This window comes from Hyperolius riggenbachi, chromosome 10 (genome assembly GCF_040937935.1).
Source record: "Hyperolius riggenbachi isolate aHypRig1 chromosome 10, aHypRig1.pri, whole genome shotgun sequence".
NCBI classification, from domain to species: Eukaryota; Metazoa; Chordata; class Amphibia; order Anura; family Hyperoliidae; genus Hyperolius; species Hyperolius riggenbachi.
This window is the reverse complement of record NC_090655.1, coordinates 226,097,047-226,115,765: the sequence shown is the minus strand read 5'-3', so window position 1 is coordinate 226,115,765 and position 18,719 is coordinate 226,097,047. Positions and strand designations below refer to the sequence as shown.

General features: G+C 45.2%; 1 protein-coding gene across 1 annotated transcript in view; it reads right to left on the bottom strand.

Annotated features, from left to right (window-relative positions):
- Positions 1 to 2,565: 2,565 nt before the first annotated feature.
- The window catches only part of LOC137536851 (oocyte zinc finger protein XlCOF7.1-like), a 65,593-nt gene continuing 49,439 nt past the window's right edge, over positions 2,566 to 18,719 (bottom strand). Inside the window, exons 11-16 of the mRNA XM_068259037.1 lie at positions 18,622 to 18,719; positions 18,388 to 18,505; positions 17,576 to 17,660; positions 17,454 to 17,478; positions 11,206 to 11,443; positions 2,566 to 4,343 (exon numbers count right to left, since the gene is read on the bottom strand). Coding sequence (XP_068115138.1) covers positions 3,289 to 4,343; positions 11,206 to 11,443; positions 17,454 to 17,478; positions 17,576 to 17,660; positions 18,388 to 18,505; positions 18,622 to 18,719 — 1,619 coding nt within the window. The 3' untranslated portion in view covers positions 2,566 to 3,288. The remainder of the gene's footprint in view (positions 4,344 to 11,205; positions 11,444 to 17,453; positions 17,479 to 17,575; positions 17,661 to 18,387; positions 18,506 to 18,621) is intronic.

The following is an 18,719-nucleotide window of genomic DNA, read 5'->3' as shown; positions in this document are numbered from 1 at the left end:
AACCAAATGCCTCAAAATGACCTGTGAAATCCTAAAGGTACTCATAGGACGTTGGGCCCCTTAGCGCACCTAGGCTGCAAAAAAATGTCACATGTGGTACCGCCGTACTCGGGAGAAGTAGTATAATGTGTTTTGGGGTGTATTTTTACACATACCCATGCTGGGTGGGAGAAATATCTCTGTAAATGGACAATTGTGAGTAAAAAAAAACAACAAATCAAAAAAATCTCATTTAGGCCTAGAGCACACCAGAGCGGTTCGACTGCGTTTTGCGATCCACTTGCGGCTGCGGATACGCTTGGGTAATGTATTTCAATGGGCTGGTGCACACCAGAGCGGGAGGCATTTCGCAGAAACGCATACTCCTGGGGTGAGGCATTTTTTGGATTGTGGATGCGTTTCTGCCTCAATGTTAAGTATAGGAAAAACGCAAACCGCCTGTTCAGAGCGGTTTTGCCGGCATTTTTGTTACAGAAGCTGTTCAGTAACAGCTTTACTGTAACAATATATGAAATCTACTACACCAAAACCGCTACACAAAACCGCAAAACGCTGAAACGCTACAGAAAAAGAAGAAAAAGCATTTCAAAATCTGCTAGCATTTTGCGGATCTGCTAGCGGTTTTTGGTGTGCACCAGGCCTTACAGAGATATTTCTCCCACCCAGCATGGGTATGTGTAAAAACACATCCCAAAACACATTATACTATTTCTCCTAAGTACGGCGATACCACATGTGTGGCACTTTTTTTGCAGCCTAGGTGCGCTAAGGGGCCCAAAGTCCTATGAGCACCTTTAGGCTTTACAGGGGTGCTTACAATTTAGCACCCCCCAAAATGCCAGGACATTAAAGTGAACCGAGCACCTTTTTTTCACTCAGGACATTTTTATAGCACATGAAAAATGTATGCCGACTATCTGTTTCATTATTAAAATAAACTTTAATTTTACCTTGTATTTTACATTCAAAGTTGTTAAATTGGCCTGTTTGAGCAGGCCTGCCGACCGTCCCCATCCGCAGAGAGTTCAGGAACCTCTAATTGTTTTATTGAGCTAATTACCAAGAGGTAAACAATGCCTTTCATCCACAAAGGGGGTGAATAATTAGGAGTGTGTCTTCAAAGCCAGGGTGTGTGTGAATGTGTCAAGATAGCATCTCTGACTTCTGTAAATAAGGAATGTGAGAAGGGGAGAGGGGAACATGGCAGCTTCTATGTCAGGAGGGATTCCAATGAAAGAGAATGTGGTCAGTTCCCTTTAAACACACCCCACAAATGACCCCATTTTGGGAAGTAGACATCCCAAAGTATTCAGAGAGGGGCATGGTGAGTCCGTGGCAGATTTAATTTTTGTTTGTCACAAGTTAGCAGAAATGGAAACTTTTTTTTAAAAAAAATTTTTGTCACAAAGTGTCATTTTCCGCTAACTTAAAAATAAAATCTGCTATGAACTCACCATGCCTCTTAGTGAATACTTTGGGATGTATCATTTCCAAAATGGGGTAATTTGGGGGGTATTTATACTATCCTGGAATTCTAGCACCTCATGAAACCTGACAGGTGCTCGGAAAAGTCAGAGATGCTTCAAAATGGGAAAATTCACTTTTTGCACCATAGTTTGTAAACGCTATAACTTTTACCCAAACCAATAAATATACACTTATTGTTTTTTTTTTTTTTTTTTTTTTTTTTTTTATCAAAGACATGTAGCACAATAAATTTGGACAAAAATGTATATAGAAATTTTACTTTATTTGAAAAATGTCAGCACAGAAAGTTAAAAAAACTTGACAAAATTCATGTCTTTTTTGACGAATATAATAAAAACTAAAAATCACAGCAGCAATCAAATAACACCAAAAGAAAGCTGTATTAGTGACAAGAAAAGGATGCAAAATTCATTTAGATGGTAGGTTGTATGACCGAGCAATAAACCGTTAAAGCTGCAGTGGTCTGAATGGAAAAAAAAAGTGTCTGGTCCTTAAGGGGTTTTATGACTGCAGTCCTTAAGTGGTTAAGGCATCATAATCCTCTACACTGCTGTACCAAACATCAGGACAGCATATCACACTAAACTCATCCAAGAGACCGAGTACAACGTGTACAGCTCTTAGGCGGGTAACGTGATATCTACGCAGAAGTCCTTTGCAATCTACCAGAAGATCACGATCAATGCAATGGGCACCACTGGCCTAGGCTAAACATTACTGTAAGGGGGGGGGGGATTACATACCAATATACAGCAATATATAGATAAAGGTAATGTTTCTGATGCTGAAACCAGGATAATTAACATAAAAGGGGTATCCTAAGTAATGTACTACATTCTACTATATGTCAGTACAGTGCCTCTTTAAAGGATACATCCGGCGAATTGGCGCTATTGAAAGACAGACCTAGATCTTTAAGTCCTGTCCAGCAGTCTTGGATCGTCCTCCATTTGCCCCCAAAATGAGTCCGGTCTAGGCCCAGACCTCGGCGGTCAGGACCTATGATCCAGAAGCATGAGACTTTGGGCACACGCAGTTTGAATCTTCTAGTTGTCGCGTGCATGACCAGTAGGGGGGAGGTTGCCAGAAGTCCGGTCATGCACGTTTAAAAAAGAGAAAATGTGCATGCGCACGGAGACAAGAAGATTGAAACTGCGCATGCATGAAGACTCATGCTTCCGGATCCTAGGTCCCTACGGCCAATGTCGGGGCCCAGACTGGACCAAATAGCAGAACTATTGAGGGTTTTGGGGGCAAACGGAGGACGCAATCCAACACTGCTGGACATGACTTAAAGCACTAGGTATGCGTTTTAATACCGCCAATTCGCCCGATTTATCCTTTAAGGAATGTTCTGTAATTCCGTGTGGCTTTCCTCTGGGCACTCCGGTTTTCTTCCCACATCCCAAAAACTTAGATTAGTTACTTAGCTTGCCCCTAAAACTGACCCTAGACTACACTGAATTCTGGTAGGGATTAGATTGTGAGCCGCAGAGGGACAGTCAGTGACATGACTATGTACTCTGCAGACGATGTTATTGCTATACAAACAGTTTCTAATGCATTTAAGCATTGGCATCATAGTTAAAGCCTATTTATAACACTGCAGTTACTGCATCCGGGTCCTTTTGTCGCCAAGAATAGGGGCTGGAGCTTCTTCCCTCCGGAGACCCCAAAAGGAAAATTATAGCTAGCAGGTGACACCGCTGTCATCAGAGCATTTTATTTTCTTCTGCAGCTTTCAAGTTTCTGTTCCATCTGATTGCAACATTTCCCATACTGAGAACATGAAAAGTGGTGCTAACTCGTGTGACTTCTCTGGTGCTTATGAAGGTCTCGCTTGTGAGTGAAACATTTCCCACAGTGAGTACAGGTAAAAGGGCCCTCAACTGTATGGATTTTCTGGTGTCTTAGAAGGGTTCCGTTCTGTGTGAAACATTTCCCACACTCAGCGCACTTAAAAGGACGCTCGCCCGTGTGACTTCTGTGGTGTCTACGGAGAGATGTTTTAAGAGTGAAGCGTTTGCCACATTCTGAACATGAATAAGGCCGCTCACCTGTGTGACTTTTCTGGTGTGTAAGGAGGTTGCCTTTTTGAGTAAAACCTTTCTTGCACACTGGGCATGAGAAAGGGCGCTCGCCTGTGTGACTGTTGTGGTGGATAAGTAGCGACATTTTACAAGAGAACCCTTTCCCACACTCTGAACATTTAAAAGGATGCTCTCCCGTGTGACTTCTGTGATGGACAACAAGGGCGCTTTTAGTAATGAAACCTCTTCCGCACTCAGTACACGGAAAAGGCCGTTCGCCTGTGTGAATTCTCTGGTGTGTAAGGAGGGATGTCTTGAGAGTAAAGCCTTTCCCACACTCTAAGCATGAAAATGGACGCTCGCCAGTGTGACTCCTCTGGTGTCTAAGAAGGACTTTATTCTGACTAAAACATTTCCCACACTGAGAGCAGGTGAAAGGGCGCACCTCTGTATGAATCCTCTGGTGTTTAAGAAGTTGGGTTTTCTCACTAAAACATTTCCCACACTCTGGACAGTAGACTATATACTCCCCCGTGTGAGTTCTCTGATGTACAACCAGGAGCGATTTCCTGCTGTAAGATTTTTCACATTCAGAACATGGAAATCTCTTATCGCTTCCCTGGTCAACATTACAGCATTTACTGGAAAAACGTTCCTCAGGATTAGAGGGATCCGGTGATCTCTCCTCATGATAAAGTCTGTGATGTGTACCTCCAGTAATGGGGTTTCCTCCTGGAGAATATTGTGTGACGCCATTATCTTCTGCAGTATCATCTGGAGGTGAGATAAGACGTCCCTTTGAGGTGTTCCCCGCATCCTCTACATCTGTTGGAGAGATAATAATAGTTACAGAGCATTCAATTAGCCCAACAATATAACAGAAATGGTGCGCATCACAATAACAGCAGCCATGGCACACAGAGGAAGTACACCAGATACAGACTGTAGTTATAGGTAGGAATACAGGTGAACCTCCTTTGCCTTATTTTTGGAGACACAACCCCATGAACTACTCAATAGGACTTCCTGTCTGTAGAGACTAAAGAACACTAAAGACTTCCTGTCTGCGGTCACTGAAAACCAGTCACAGGAAACTCCCTGCCTACTCCTTCTGCACCTCATGGCTCTTTATAACTCCTGGCTCAGTACACTTCATTTCTCCTTCTACCTCTTACCACAGTGTGCCTCACTGTATATCAGTCTTCTCTGAAATTCATAGCCAAGTCAGTTAACCCTTTGCACACTCACATGCAAATAAATTAATATAAATGCTTTCACAGAAATCAATCATTCAGGAACCACTGCTATTCCTACAGCAAAGTTAAAAGCCAGGCTGTTGGTACAAAAGAATACTTTCTCTTGCATAGTCACCTACACCACACGGCGGTACCCCAGAATTTGTAGGTGTCCTAACTTTAGCCCTGTAACATGCACAGTACAAACATGCAAACACTCATCTCATCAAACCGATCCAAACATTAGGAACACCTATCCAGACGTCCTCTTTTGGGACAGATAGTGCATCAAACTAATCCCACAAGGGAGCTAACAAAATGTATCTATGTACTTTATTTGTTTCTGACTCTCTCCCGGAACCATGGCCACACCAATAGTTCATACAGACAGCCCCCCTGGCTCCTCAGCCACTGAGGTCCCCCCTTCGGTGCATATAGACCCTTCTGCCCTCATGACCATTATTACTCATAATGTCAAGGGACTAAATGCCCCCCAGAAGAGGCGCTTAGCATGCCAGTATTACAAGAACGCCAATGCTGATATTATTTTTCTGCAAGAAACCCACTATACCTCCAAAAAAGAACCTAAATACTGGCATAAACTCTACCCCCAGGTCTATTATGCTTCTGCCCCTCAGAAGAGATGTGGTGTGGCTGTGGTTCTTCATAAGAGGCTTAATTTTAATGTACACAAAACTATCCGAGATCCTGAGGGCAGATATCTAATTTTAGTCGGGGACTCCAATGGTTTGCTCTTAACTCTAGTAGCTGTTTATGCTCCTTCTGAAGGGCTACGCCCCTTCCTCACTAACCTGACATCCAAAATCTCCATTCACAGAGCGGGTAAACTCTTGTTAGCGGGAGACTTCAATGCCTCATTGGATGGAGGGCAGGGTCGTCACCGTACTCCCCCTAAATGCCTACTGAAATTCTTGTCTGACACTGGGACCTGGGACGTCTGGAGGGCGCTTCACCCTGGGGAGAGGGGGCATACCTTCTACTCTCACCCACACGATACATACTCACGCATCGATTTTATTTTTATGGACGCCACACTCCTATCTGAAGTAATTAAGGCTGACCACTCAGAGATCTCATGGTCAGATCATGCGTCTGTGTCGGTGCAGTTCTCTTCCCTGACCCCTAGACCTAAAAGCACATGGCGCATTAATGAATCCCTCCTAGTGGACAGTGGGACCAAATTAAAAGTGGCCTCTGAAATCTCTTCCTTTTTTCACATCAACAAAGAGGGAGATACCTCCCAGGGGATCAGATGGGCAGCTCACAAAGTGACCATTAGGGGAGAACTGATTAAGATCTCTTCTATTAAACGTAAACTAGCAATGGCTAGGATAACTGAACTAAAAAAGGAGATCAGGCGCATGGAGCTTAAGCACGCGGCTGGGACACCTTCTGTGTCTCTCTCCCATCTCACCACCCTGAGATCTGAACTTAAATCTCTTCTATTTCAGAAGGCTGATAGAGCCATGCGCCTGACCGCCCAGAAGTTCTACGAAAAGGGAGACAAACCAGACACTATGCTGGCCAGGAAATTGAGCAACCGTCTAACACTTAATAGATTACACCCCATCCGAGGCAGCTCGGGGACCCTGATTCACGATCCTAACGCCATAGTGAGGGAATTCCAGAAATATTACGCCCAACTGTATGATGGGACCACTACGGATAAGACCCGCACCCCAATAAGCCATATCCAGGAATTTCTGCATGATACCCCTATCCCTAAACTCCCGATAGATAGCAGCATATTACTAAACTCTCCTATTACAGTTAAGGAGGTCCTGTCCGTCATTAAGGGCTTAAAGTCATCTAGGGCCCCTGGTCCGGATGGATACACTGCTTTGTATTACAAAACCTTTAAACAAATGCTAGCTCCAGAATTATCTACTTTCTATAACAACATTCTGAAGGGTAAGGAAGATTTCCCCCCTGACTTGTCCAGAGCGTCCATTGTCGTTATACCCAAACCTGGCAGAGACCTAGCTGAGGTCACCAATTACAGACCGATCTCCCTTATCAATATAGATGTCAAGATTTTTTCTAAAATCCTGGCGAACAGATTAAACCCCCTTCTACCAGGTGTTATCCATCCGGACCAGACAGGTTTTGTCCTGGGGAGACAAACTACGGATAATATCCGTAGGATCACTGGGTTGATTGCTGAGATGAAGCGCTGTCGGACGCCTTCTCTGCTCCTATCTTTGGATGCGGAGAAGGCGTTCGACAGGGTGGACTGGAGGTATCTTAGATTGGTTTTACTCAAATTTGGTATAGGGGGTGAATTCCTGAACGGGGTGCGAAGCCTTTACACTAACCCCACGGCCTCGGTGTGTAATATGGGCATAACCTCCCCCTCCTTTTCCATCAAGAACGGCACTAGGCAGGGGTGCCCCCTCTCCCCTCTGTTATTTGCCTTATGCATCGAGCCTTTGGCTATCAGGGTCAGGCGCTCCTCGGACGTATCTGGGATTTCAGTTGGCAGAGCTGTCTTCAAAACCGCCCTCTTTGCAGACGACACAATTTTTACTCTCTCCAATCCTCTAATTTCGGTCCCAAACCTATTCAAAGAAATTGAAAGTTTCTGCACTCACTCAGGGTTTAAAATCAACAACTCAAAATCTGAAGCGATCCCGTTTGGCCTCACAGAGGCACATCAGACCTCTCTTTCTCAATCCTTTGGCTTCAAATTCAGACCCAACGGATTGAAATATCTTGGTGTCACAGTCTCTCAGGATCTCGGAGATCTCTATAAACTCAATTATGCACCTATGCTTAAAAAACTCCATAGGCTTCTGGATGATTGGCAGCACTTTCGTATCTCTTTACAAGGTCGCATATATGCAGTCAAAATGACGTTACTCCCCAAAATTCTGTACCTTTTCAGGGCCTTACCCATAAGAATTAACAAGAGAGATATAGAGGGGTTGCAATCTAGGATCACTAACTTTATATGGGAGGGACGCAGACCCCGCATCAAATACACTAATTTGGCCCGCCACAAACTGCAGGGGGGACTGGGGGCCCCTAACCTCCTACGTTATTACTATGCTGCCAGACTTTCTCAGCTCCTTCAGTGGTCCTCTCCCAGAGGAGTTGTAAGATGGGTTGATCTAGAGCAGGAGCTCATCTACCCCTTTCCAATAAAGTCCCTCCTCTGGACCCCCAAACCTTGTTTGGGTCCAAATTCTTCATTTTTTCCAATAAGTGAAACCCTATGGATCAAAAGGACGCTGAAGAACCTGATCCCAAAGGGCTACCCCTCGGTCCTCGAATCTTTATTTTATAATGAAGATTTCCCCCCTGGGGTTTGTGGTCTGGCCTGGGGGAACTGGAGAACTAGTGGGGTCCATACTGTCAATGACATGGTGTCAGATGGGACCCTGCTCCCTTGGCCCCAACTTAAGGAAAAAATGGACTGGCCTGATTTTGAACTATTTAGATATCTGCAAGTTTGCCATTTCATCCAGTCTCGCCAAAATGTAGGATTACAATTATCGCATTCCTCCATTGAGTCTATTTCTTGCTCTCACCCCTTGCCACAAGGCCTTATCTCCACGATATATTATGACATCTGGTACACTAAATTCTCAACCCCCTCAACGGCCATGGTGAAATGGCTGGAGAGGCTCAATGGACCTAGCGATGAAGAGCACTGGGAGCACATTTTTAGTGCCATGGCCAGCTCCTCCAAACACACTCTTACCAAAGAACGCACTTACAGAATTTTTTATGACTGGTTCCGCACCCCTGTCCAGCTTGCTAAATGGGGGCTGATCCCCAATAACCTATGCTATAGGGGTTGCCAAGCAGAGGCGGACCAAACCCACTGTTGGTGGTCTTGCCCGTGCGTGGCAAACTTCTGGGATATGAGCTTTTCCCTGGCATCAGAAGTATTGGGCCTAGAAATCCGGCCAAACCCCTGGTCAGCTCTTTTCCATAAACCCCTTCCCCAACTCAGCAAACCCCAAAACAAATGGCTAAGCCAAGTATGCAACGCTACTAAAACCCTTTTAGCTAAAAGCTGGAAGACACTTCCCCCTTCTAAATCCGAACTGATTAACAAAATCCAGTCGACCTATATTCTGGAGAAAATAACCTCCACTATTAGAGAAACTACCCCATTATTTGATAAGATTTGGGATCCTTGGGATACTTGGCTCTCCTCTCGGCCCTGACCTCCCCTATCTCACTTTACTTATCTTGAAATACTACGGTGAACCCCAACCCACCGGCCCGGGTGGAACCCCACTTGACGCTAGTTTTTTCCCTCCCCTCCCCCCCTCATTGGTCCGCTCGGTTTAATGCGGCCCTAACCACCCTGTTAAAGTTACATTGCTATGTTCCTTGTACTAACTATGGATAAGGTGTCTGAATATAATGCTGTAATACTATTGATACAATGTATAGCACCAACTGCCTTTTCCCAGGCTTTCTGGGCCATTGTTTGTATTTGTTATATCTAAAACCAAATAAAACCAATTTGAAAAAAAAAAATGTATCTATGTACACCATGCACACCAGCATAAACTGTGTGCATACTGACAATGGTCATGGCCAGGGGAAGGATAAGGTACACTGGTTATATCTTATGCAGTCAAACAGAGGCACCAATAGAATAAAAATTGCTAAAAAGGTTAAACATAGAGGAGGCAGTGGTGGACGACACAAGCTAGTTGTATTGTACAATGATATAGCTTATTTACATACTCGGAATTTCAATGCAACACATTTCGCAGGCGTGACCTTGCTTCATCAGGCAGTATAGACAGGAGCATATAACAAATGCAGGTCTAGTTCAAACCAAGCACCTCTGTCTAGCCTCTGTCACAGAGGAGCTTGGTTTGAACTAGACCTGCATTTGTTATATGCTCCTGTCTATACTGCCTGATGAAGCAGGGTCACGCCTGCGAAACGCATCGCATTGAAATTCCGAGTATGTAAATAAACTATATTGCTGTACAATACAACTATCTTGTGTCTACTTGGAGGAGGCAAGTCCACTACTGCCTACATTTTTAATCTTTTTAGCAACTTTTATTCCATTGGCGCCTCTGTTCGACTGCAGATTGCATTAGTCCACCCTCAGTGGAGGGGTGCTAACCCCTTTTTTCCTATCTACAGAGAGCGACTTCTTAATCCTGAGTGGGGTAAGGTTTAATCTCCCCACCCGCATTGACAGTGATTGCCTAAGTGGTAAACCTTGTTTGTGAGTATATCTATACTTACTCTCACATTTTACATCCCGTACCAGTACTTACTACACTATATTGGGCTCTCGGTGTCCGTCTCTTTTTGTGTTTCTCTACTGGTTATACCTTGGCCACAAGAGTCACAAGATGAAAACACATAAATCTAGTTCCTGGATGATTGATTTATGTCAATGCATTTGTGTAAGTATTTGCATGTGAGTGTACAAAGTGTTAACTGACTTTGCTATTTTGTTGGCCACACCCCCCCCCCATTGGTACCTCCCTAATAACGTATTTAACTGTCCTAACTTGAGGCGATGTGACTGGATTTATGTGTTTTCTCTGTTTTATGCCACTTCATACCTCCGTGCTTCCTAACGCCTCTTACCTGGTGATGTAAGGGGTGGTTGATACTCTATCAGTGTCATTCAAGGCCCTCCCATACTTAAAGCGCCGCGTCACGGTTCTTTCCCCCACCGCAGCTCATTGCAGGGGCCATCAAACTCAATGGAATATTTTTTAGTTGTTGAGACACAACAGAAGTGGTGCGCGTGGTGCACAACACAATGTAGGTCAATGGCATTGCAAACAATTTTACATTTGTTCATGGTAGAGGTGCAGCCCGCATGCTCAGATCAGACAATCTGACGGGACTTATTTCTTGTCCGGCAGGAAGCACTTCACTGAGCGGTGGGGGAGGGGCAAGGTCACAGCACAGTCTGCCGCAAGGAGTAAAATGCTGGTAATTGTGTGATGTGCTAGGGTCATATGCCGCGCACAAAATTTCAAGAGGTCCACATACTTAATAAACATAAGCATGGTTCATTAACATAATACACCAGGTGACCATTTGAGTCACCAACGACCGTTTCGGGGCCTCACCGGGTCCCCTTTGTCAAGGTATTAATTAACAGAACATTCTGTTGATACCTTGACAAAGGGGACCCACCGAGGCCCCAACATGGTCGATGGTGACCGAAATGGTCATCTGGTGTATTAAGTCAATAAACTACGTTTCCATTTATAGAGATTGCAGACCCTTTGGAATTTTGCATTTACGGTTCAAGGTCAATCCCCTTGGATCTCATTATGGTGTGTACCCATTTTTCTACTTGCGGACTTTATGCCGCATACAAATCGCGCAGCACCCTATTTGATAGGGGACTCAATCTACATATTGTGATACACATAGACATAACACGAACATGTGACCCATCTGCACATTGTTCATTTATTACTCACCCTCATTTATGTAATACGAAAACACTTTCTCTTTTAATTTTCCTGTCATTTCACCTTCCTCCACAAAGTGCTGATCGGCCCCCACATCTGTCTCTTTAATGGCTACCATCATTACACTTTCCTGCTGATCGTCCCTCACATTAGTTTTATCTTCTTCCTCTTTTATGGCCTCCAGCATGTCCTCCCCCTCCATAGACTGCTGATCACCCGTCACATACGCCTCTTCTTCTTCCTCTTTTTTTTTTGAAAGAATAATTTTTATTAATTTTCAATTATGCATATAACATACATAACATTGCAATATAGAACATTGCTAACATCAATAACCTATTTGTGGCAATTATATATATCTCTCTCTTCCTGGACAAACTGCATGCTCCCCCACCTGCTAAATATTCAGATTAGGCAATACTTGATTTTACATTAGTCATCAATGTGTAATTTATAGAAGGAGGTCCAACACGACCAGACTTTTGAGAATTTTTTCCCACATTTGCGTTTGTGGTATATTCGTTTCAGTACCACAATCTCTTTGTGTACCCATGATATCCAGTCCCTCTTGCGGGGAGGTGTAGGCCTGTTCCAATTTAGGATAATCAGATTTCTTGCATAGGATGTCAGCATACGAAATGCGAGCATCCCATGCGTAGAGAGCATTTCCTCTGGTAGGTAGCTCAGCAGCAGAGATTCTGGTACAAAGTCTAGGGAGATCTTGAAAATATTCTGAAGCTCCGCATGCACCTGGGACCAGAATACTTGTATTTGTTGGCATTGCCAGATCACATGGAAAAAAATCGGCGTTACTTTGGCCGCATCTGTTACAGGCCCCTAGGGATTCTGGGTTAAATTTCTGTAGACGAGCAGGGGACAGGTAGCTCCTATGCAGAAACTTAAAGGCAATAAGCTTGTCTCTTGCCGAAACATTGGTAGTGGTAAAGAAACCCAGAACAGCATTCCAAGCCTCGGTAGTAAGTGTGGGAATGTTGTCCTGCCATTTTTGGTATAGTTTGTTAATTCCCTGTTGCCCTCTGTAGGGGAATGTTTTGTAGAGTGCAGATACTACATGTTCTAGGCCTGTTTTTGCGAGTTCCCCCTCAGTGGCGTGGGATATCAGCATCAGAGTTCTCTCATGTGTGAGGAATTGGGCGTGAAACGCATGTTTTAATTGCATATAACGGAAGAACATGTGATTAGGAAGACTGAATGTTTGTTTAAGAGACGAAAAGGATTTAAGCATATTATTTTCAGTGATATCGATAAGTTTGTAGACCCCGTGGTCGGCCCAAATCTTCGGGTCGGGGATAGTTAAGAATTCGGTTATGGAGGGGTTGTTCCAGAGAGGAGTGTAGGGGGAGATCTGGCCCGGTTGTTTGGATATCTTATTTACTTTTTCCCAAACCTGTACTGTTGCTATCATATTAGTAGTTGCTCTTGGGATATTTTTGCTTCCTCTGAATGGGAGGCTTGTGAGAGCCAGGAAGGACCCCATTATTTCGGCTTCTAGGGCTGTTGCTGGATTTTGTGGGGATTGCTCGAACCACCACCTGACAGTCACTAGGGAGGATGCCCAGTAATATCTTTCAAAGTCAGGTAGCCCAAGGCCGCCCTGGGACTGATCTAGCTGTAAAGAAGAGAGAGCTATTCGTGGGGGTTTGGGGGTCCACAGAAATGAAGCGATGGTTTTATGTATTTCTTTGAAATATTTAACTGGTATAACGATTGGCGAGTTTCGGAAAAAATAGAGAAATTTGGGTAGCATATTCATTTTTATGGCATTTAGTCTGCCTATTAGTGTTAGTGGGAGGGACTGCCATGCGTTGCATTTTGCCTTAAGTTTAGAAAGAGCCGGACCAAGATTCAGTTTATAGAAGTCTTTAGGATCTCTTGTGACTTTAATGCCTAGATAGGTAAACTCAGTTACCCACTGTAGTGGGGTAGGGCTGGGAAAAATTGGGATCTGGTTATCAAGGGGCAGAATCAGTGATTTCCCCCAATTTACTTTAAATCCTGAGAATCTGCCAAATTCTTGTATAGTGGTGAGGGCTGCGGTTAAGGAAGGGCCAGAGTCAGCTAGGTATAGTAGGATGTCATCCGCATAGAGTGACAGTTTCTCCACCCTCTCCCCAAAGCGCAGGCCTTTGATTTGGTCATTTGAGCGGAGCAATGCTGCCAGAGGTTCTACCGCTAATGCAAAGAGAGTGGGCGATAGGGGGCAGCCTTGCCTTGTGCCCCGGTGGAGAAAAAAGGGGGCCGACACATCCAGACCAGTGCGTACTCTGGCCTCCGGTGCGGTGTATAGGGCCCTCAGCCAGTTGACAAATTCCGTGCCGAAGCCGAATTTCAGGAGGACTTCCCAGAGAAATGTCCACTCCACCGCATCGAAGGCCTTTTCAGCATCTAATGACACGATAATTCGTGTTTTGCTGTTATCATGTTCAAGCGATAGATTTGTCATGAGCCTTCTGAGATTTATGTCAGTTCCCTTCCCAGGGATGAAGCCCGACTGATCCGGATGTATCAGCCCCGTGATTAGGGTATTTATTCTGGTGGATAGGATTTTAGCTAAAATTTTGTAATCCTGGTTTAGCAGGGAGATCGGTCTGTATGATGAACATTGGAGGGGGTCTTTTCCCTTTTTGGGTAGGACAGTGATCAGGGCTTCTCTCATAGATTGGGGGAGAGCGTTATTGTTAAGGGCATTAATGAATGTGCCTTTGAGGCGGGGAACTAATAGTTTTTTATATTGCTTGTAGAATTCGGCGGGGAGTCCGTCGGTGCCAGGTGACTTCGCGTTGGGCAGGTCTTTAATAACCCCAAAAATTTCCCCCTCTGTGATAGTGGCCTCGAGAAATGTTTTATCATCAGCAGATATTTTAGGCAGGTTGACGGTAGTCAAGAAATGGTGGAGCTGTTCCGGTTGGTATGTTGTGTGGGAAGTATAGAGAGTCTGGTAATATTGTAGGAACTCAGAGTTTATACTGGGCGTATCTGTTAGTGTATTCCCCTGACTATCTTTAATCGCTCCTATGTGGAAGAATGGTTTCTCTTCCCCAATGAGGTAGGCCAGGAGCCTCCCCGTTTTGTCACCCTGTTCATATATGCGAATCTGTCGGGCAGATTCTATTTTGGAGGAGGCCTGTTTCTGTTTGTCTGCTAGGTGTGTCAGGGCACATTGCCACTTAGTGTAAGAGGTATTGTTTTTTTGCGTGGTATATTCAGCTTCTGCAGATGCAGCTGCCTGCTCTGCTTTTGTTAAATAGATTCTGTCTTGATCTCTAGCTTCCTTAATTATTTTAATATAATGTCCCCTAGTTACTGCCTTATATGAATCCCACACCACTGAGGGGTCCGCAGTACGGTCATTGTGGGTCCAGTATTCCTCAAGATGAGGCACCATTCCCATTTTAACAAAGTTGTGAGTGATCCAACTAGCTGAGAGCCTCCACAGGGGCCGAGAAAGTGGTCCTGGGGAGGTGATCGTAAATTCTATTGGGGTGTGATCTGATATTCCCCTCGGGAGTAGTTTGACCTGACTCACCTGCATGGCCATGGTAGGAGTTGCCAATATAAGGTCAATCCTAGATAATGTTCGGTAGGATGCGGAGTGACAGGTGAAACCAACTTGGTCTGGGTTGCATTGATGCCACATGTCTAGCAGGTTGAAAGACTGGGCCCAGTCCCTCAGTTGGAGTGAATCTCTAGGGTTGGGTATCAGGCGGTCTTTAGCTGGCGAGAGAACCATGTTGAAGTCGCCACATAATAAGATATTTGAGGTTGAGAATTTGGAGGTATATGTCATGATATCACTCAGCATGTCAAGACCCGCTGGAGGTGGGTTATATAGGCCAACGATTATTAGTTCTTCTCCATGTATCTTGGCATGGAGAATAACAAATCTGCCCAGCTCGTCAGAGTAGGAGTGGAGAAGCTGAAATGGCAGGTTTTTGCGTACCAGTATAGACACCCCCCGAGAGTAGGAGGAGTAGGCCGCGTTATAGTAGTGGCCTACCCAGGGTTTTTTAAGGGACATAATTTTGCTGCCATGCAGGTGAGTTTCAACAAGTATACAGATGTGGGGACTGTAATTTCGCAAATAATTAAATACTAGTGATCTCTTGACCGGTGAGTTTAGACCCCTCACATTCCACAAAACGACTTTAGTCATCGTGTAACAGTATAAAAAAGATTACCCAGTTTCAGGCAAGTAAACACTGTGATTAGCAGTGCGGGGTGCAAAGGTTGAGCATGCAGTCTGTCCAGGAAAACCACATTAAACAGTTTTAAAACATAACAATAAAACAAAATTATACCCTGGGTTAACATTTTGCCAGGGTTACTGTTTTTAGTCCCTTCCCTAGCCCACCCTGCTGTTCCTTTTTTAACTAAGGTAGCCTGGATCCCTAACTAAACCACCCTCTATACTAAGCTATGCCTGTATAGAGAGTAAATAGCAAAAGATGGTATGAGCCCTGCCCCTTGTCAGGTCGACTAAGGGTGTTAGGCTGGTTCCTAACCTGGGAGCTGCGCACCTTCAGTTAGAGTGGGTATTTGTGAATGCTTCGGGGTCCCCCCTTTCCCCTAGAAGTTGCTCCCCCCCTTCCAATAGTTACAAATCCGCCCTCACTGGCCTATTATCTGTCAATGTTGGCCTGCCCCAGGGGGGGTCATGGCCCTGGGAGGCTGATGTGACCGTTACTACCCGGCCCCAACCCCGACAGTGGTGCATCTACCTTCTCGCTCCCCCTTGTCCCTGCCTCCGTCTGCCCAGAATACCAACCCCATTGTGAGGTATAAATTGGTAGTTGCATCAGTAAATGGTATAAGACAATCACAGTAAAGAATAGCTTGTTCCATGTAGATTATAAGGGACCAATCCACATGTAGGATGGTTATTATGCTTATCCAGTTCATACGGAAAGTATTATGACTGGGGTCTGAGCGTATTTCCAGGGGAGGAAGCATGACCCTGAGGAGTTACGGAGGATTATGGCCTGCGTCGCCCCATCGTCTTAGGGCAGCCAGAGTCTATAGGATATGAAAAATAGATGCGTCATGGTGCCATCAATATGATGGGATAGATAACAGATCTTGGGGCAAGGCTTGGAGGGCCACGTTCATAACGGGTGTCCGGGGTCAGAAAGCGGGTGAAGTTGTTTGTATGTGCAAAGGGAGGGCAAACAAGGGGGGGTTACTCACGGTTTCCAGAGCTGATTACTTCGGCAGTTTATCAAGCCAGGTCATGGCGTCTTCTGGGAGGGAAAAAAAACGGGTAGTGCCGCCGTGAATCACTTTTAGTTTAGCGGGGAAAAGCATGGAGTACTGGAGTTGCCGGTCACGTAGGCGCTTCTTGACATTTTGAAAGGCTCTCCGCTGTTTCTGTGTTTCCACCGAGAAATCCGGAAAGAATTGGAGCTGTGCATTTTGGAATGTGATGGGGCCCAGTTTGCGGGATTCCTGGAGTATTATGTCCCGATCCCTAAAATGTAGCATCTTGAAAATGAAGGTGCGAGGTGCCGCTCCTGGCGGATTCTGTGCGGCAGGCATGCGGTGTGCCCTTTCAGCAGCCATGAATCGGGTGAACCGGGCCTCAGGCATGGTATCCTTAAGCAGGCCTTCAATGAAGCTGACCGGGTCGTTGCCCTCCGCGCCCTCTGGCAGCCCCAGGAGCCTTACATTACTTCTTCTATTCCGGTTCTCGGAGTCTTCAGCTCTGGATTGTAGCGTTTTAACTTCAGCCTGTAATTCCCTGATGGAGAGGTTACTCGCTGCCGTGGAGTCCTTCAGGTTGCTGATCCTTGTCTCCGTTCCGGAGACACGCTGGCGTATTATGGCCAAGTCCTCCTGGATTAGAGCAAATTTCGCCTCCAGATGACCCATTTTGCCAGTGAGTGTGGCTTGGCATGTTCGGATGGCGTCCAACAGCTCGGGGGCCCCGATACTCCCTTCGGTGTTCGTTGCACAATCAGCCATGACGGTTTGTATAGCTTTATTCTTGGTCTTGGGAGGCAAGATGGCGCCGGGGCCTCGGCGGGGAGTTTGCAGCGTGTCGTCTCTGGAGTGAGTGTCTGCCCTTTTTCCCCTTCTAGACATATCAGGGGGTGCAGGGGAGATGGGGGACCCGTTTGAGGTACAGGAGTGTTTCGTATTCCCGGCTGGTATTAAACGGCTGGAAGAATGGTGCAGCAGCTCTCCTTTGTGCGTCCGCTCAGGCGGCCATCTTGCTCCGCCCCCCCTTCTTCTTCCTCTTTAACTTCAATTGTCTGTTCTTCACACCTAACACACATATTAATAGATATTAGATTACCACACGAATGCTATGGCTATAACACTAATCACAGTCTGTAGTCACTTTGGTATTTGGTCACATACCTGATAATGGGGTATAATGGTATGATCTTCCTGTAAATAAAGAGGACCTGTACAACTCTCTGGTGGGTTTCTGTTACTGGTTCCATCTGTAGGAAACATACACACTGACTGAATACATTGTTTTCCTGTTGCTTCCATGGCAGCATACTATGGGGCGGGGCCAGAACCCATAGTATGCTGCCATGGAAATGCACCAGGCAAGGACATTTCCGATAGGTAAGTGTTCATTTTCCTGTTTGGGCTGGAGCACATAGAGCGGGTCTCTTGGCGTTTTTGCAGCTGCGGATACGCTTGGTCAATGTATCTCAATGGGGTGGGTCACACCAGAGTGGGAGGCGTTTTGCAGAAACGCATACTCCCGGGGTGAGGCATTTTTTGGATTGTGAATCCAATGTAAAGTATAGGAGAAACGCAAACCGCTCTGAAAAACGCCAGATCAGAGCGGTTTTCCAAGCGTTTTTGTTACACAAGCTGTTCAGTAACAGCTTTACTGTAACAATATATGAAATCTACTACACTAAAAACGCTTCACAAAACCGCAAAATGCTAGCTGAAACGCTGCAGAAAAAGAAGAAAAAGTGTTTCAAAATCTGCTAGCATTTTGCGGATCTGCTAGCGGGTTGTGGTGTTCCCCAGGCCTTTCTATGTGTTTATCAGATGATGGGGGGGGGGGGGGGGGGGGATCTAGGTGGACCCTCTGCACTCTCTCTCCTTTACAAGAAATGAATGTCGCCTCTTACCCGTTGATCTGAGAGAAAGTTTTGGAAGAGACTGAAGAAGGAATCTGTTCTGTATTTAGTGTTTATTACTGACCTTTGAGGAATGTTGATGGAATTTCCTCCTCCTCCTCCTTACACGACTCATCGCCCCTCACATACGTCTCTTCTGCCTCCTCTTTAAGTACTGCTATAATTTTAATCACATCTTTACCCTAAAATAAGGTCACAAAAGAGAAAACTATGAGTATATAGGCTCCACCCATCTTCTCTACAGATCATACAAAATGGAGTTATTTTGGTTTTTGGTGATATCTTCAATTCCACCTACATTATTCTGGTGTGCATAACTGTGTTCACAATTTGAACGATCCTGGGAACAAAGAGGACCTGTCCATCCCTCTGGTGGGTTTCTGTTACGGGATCCCT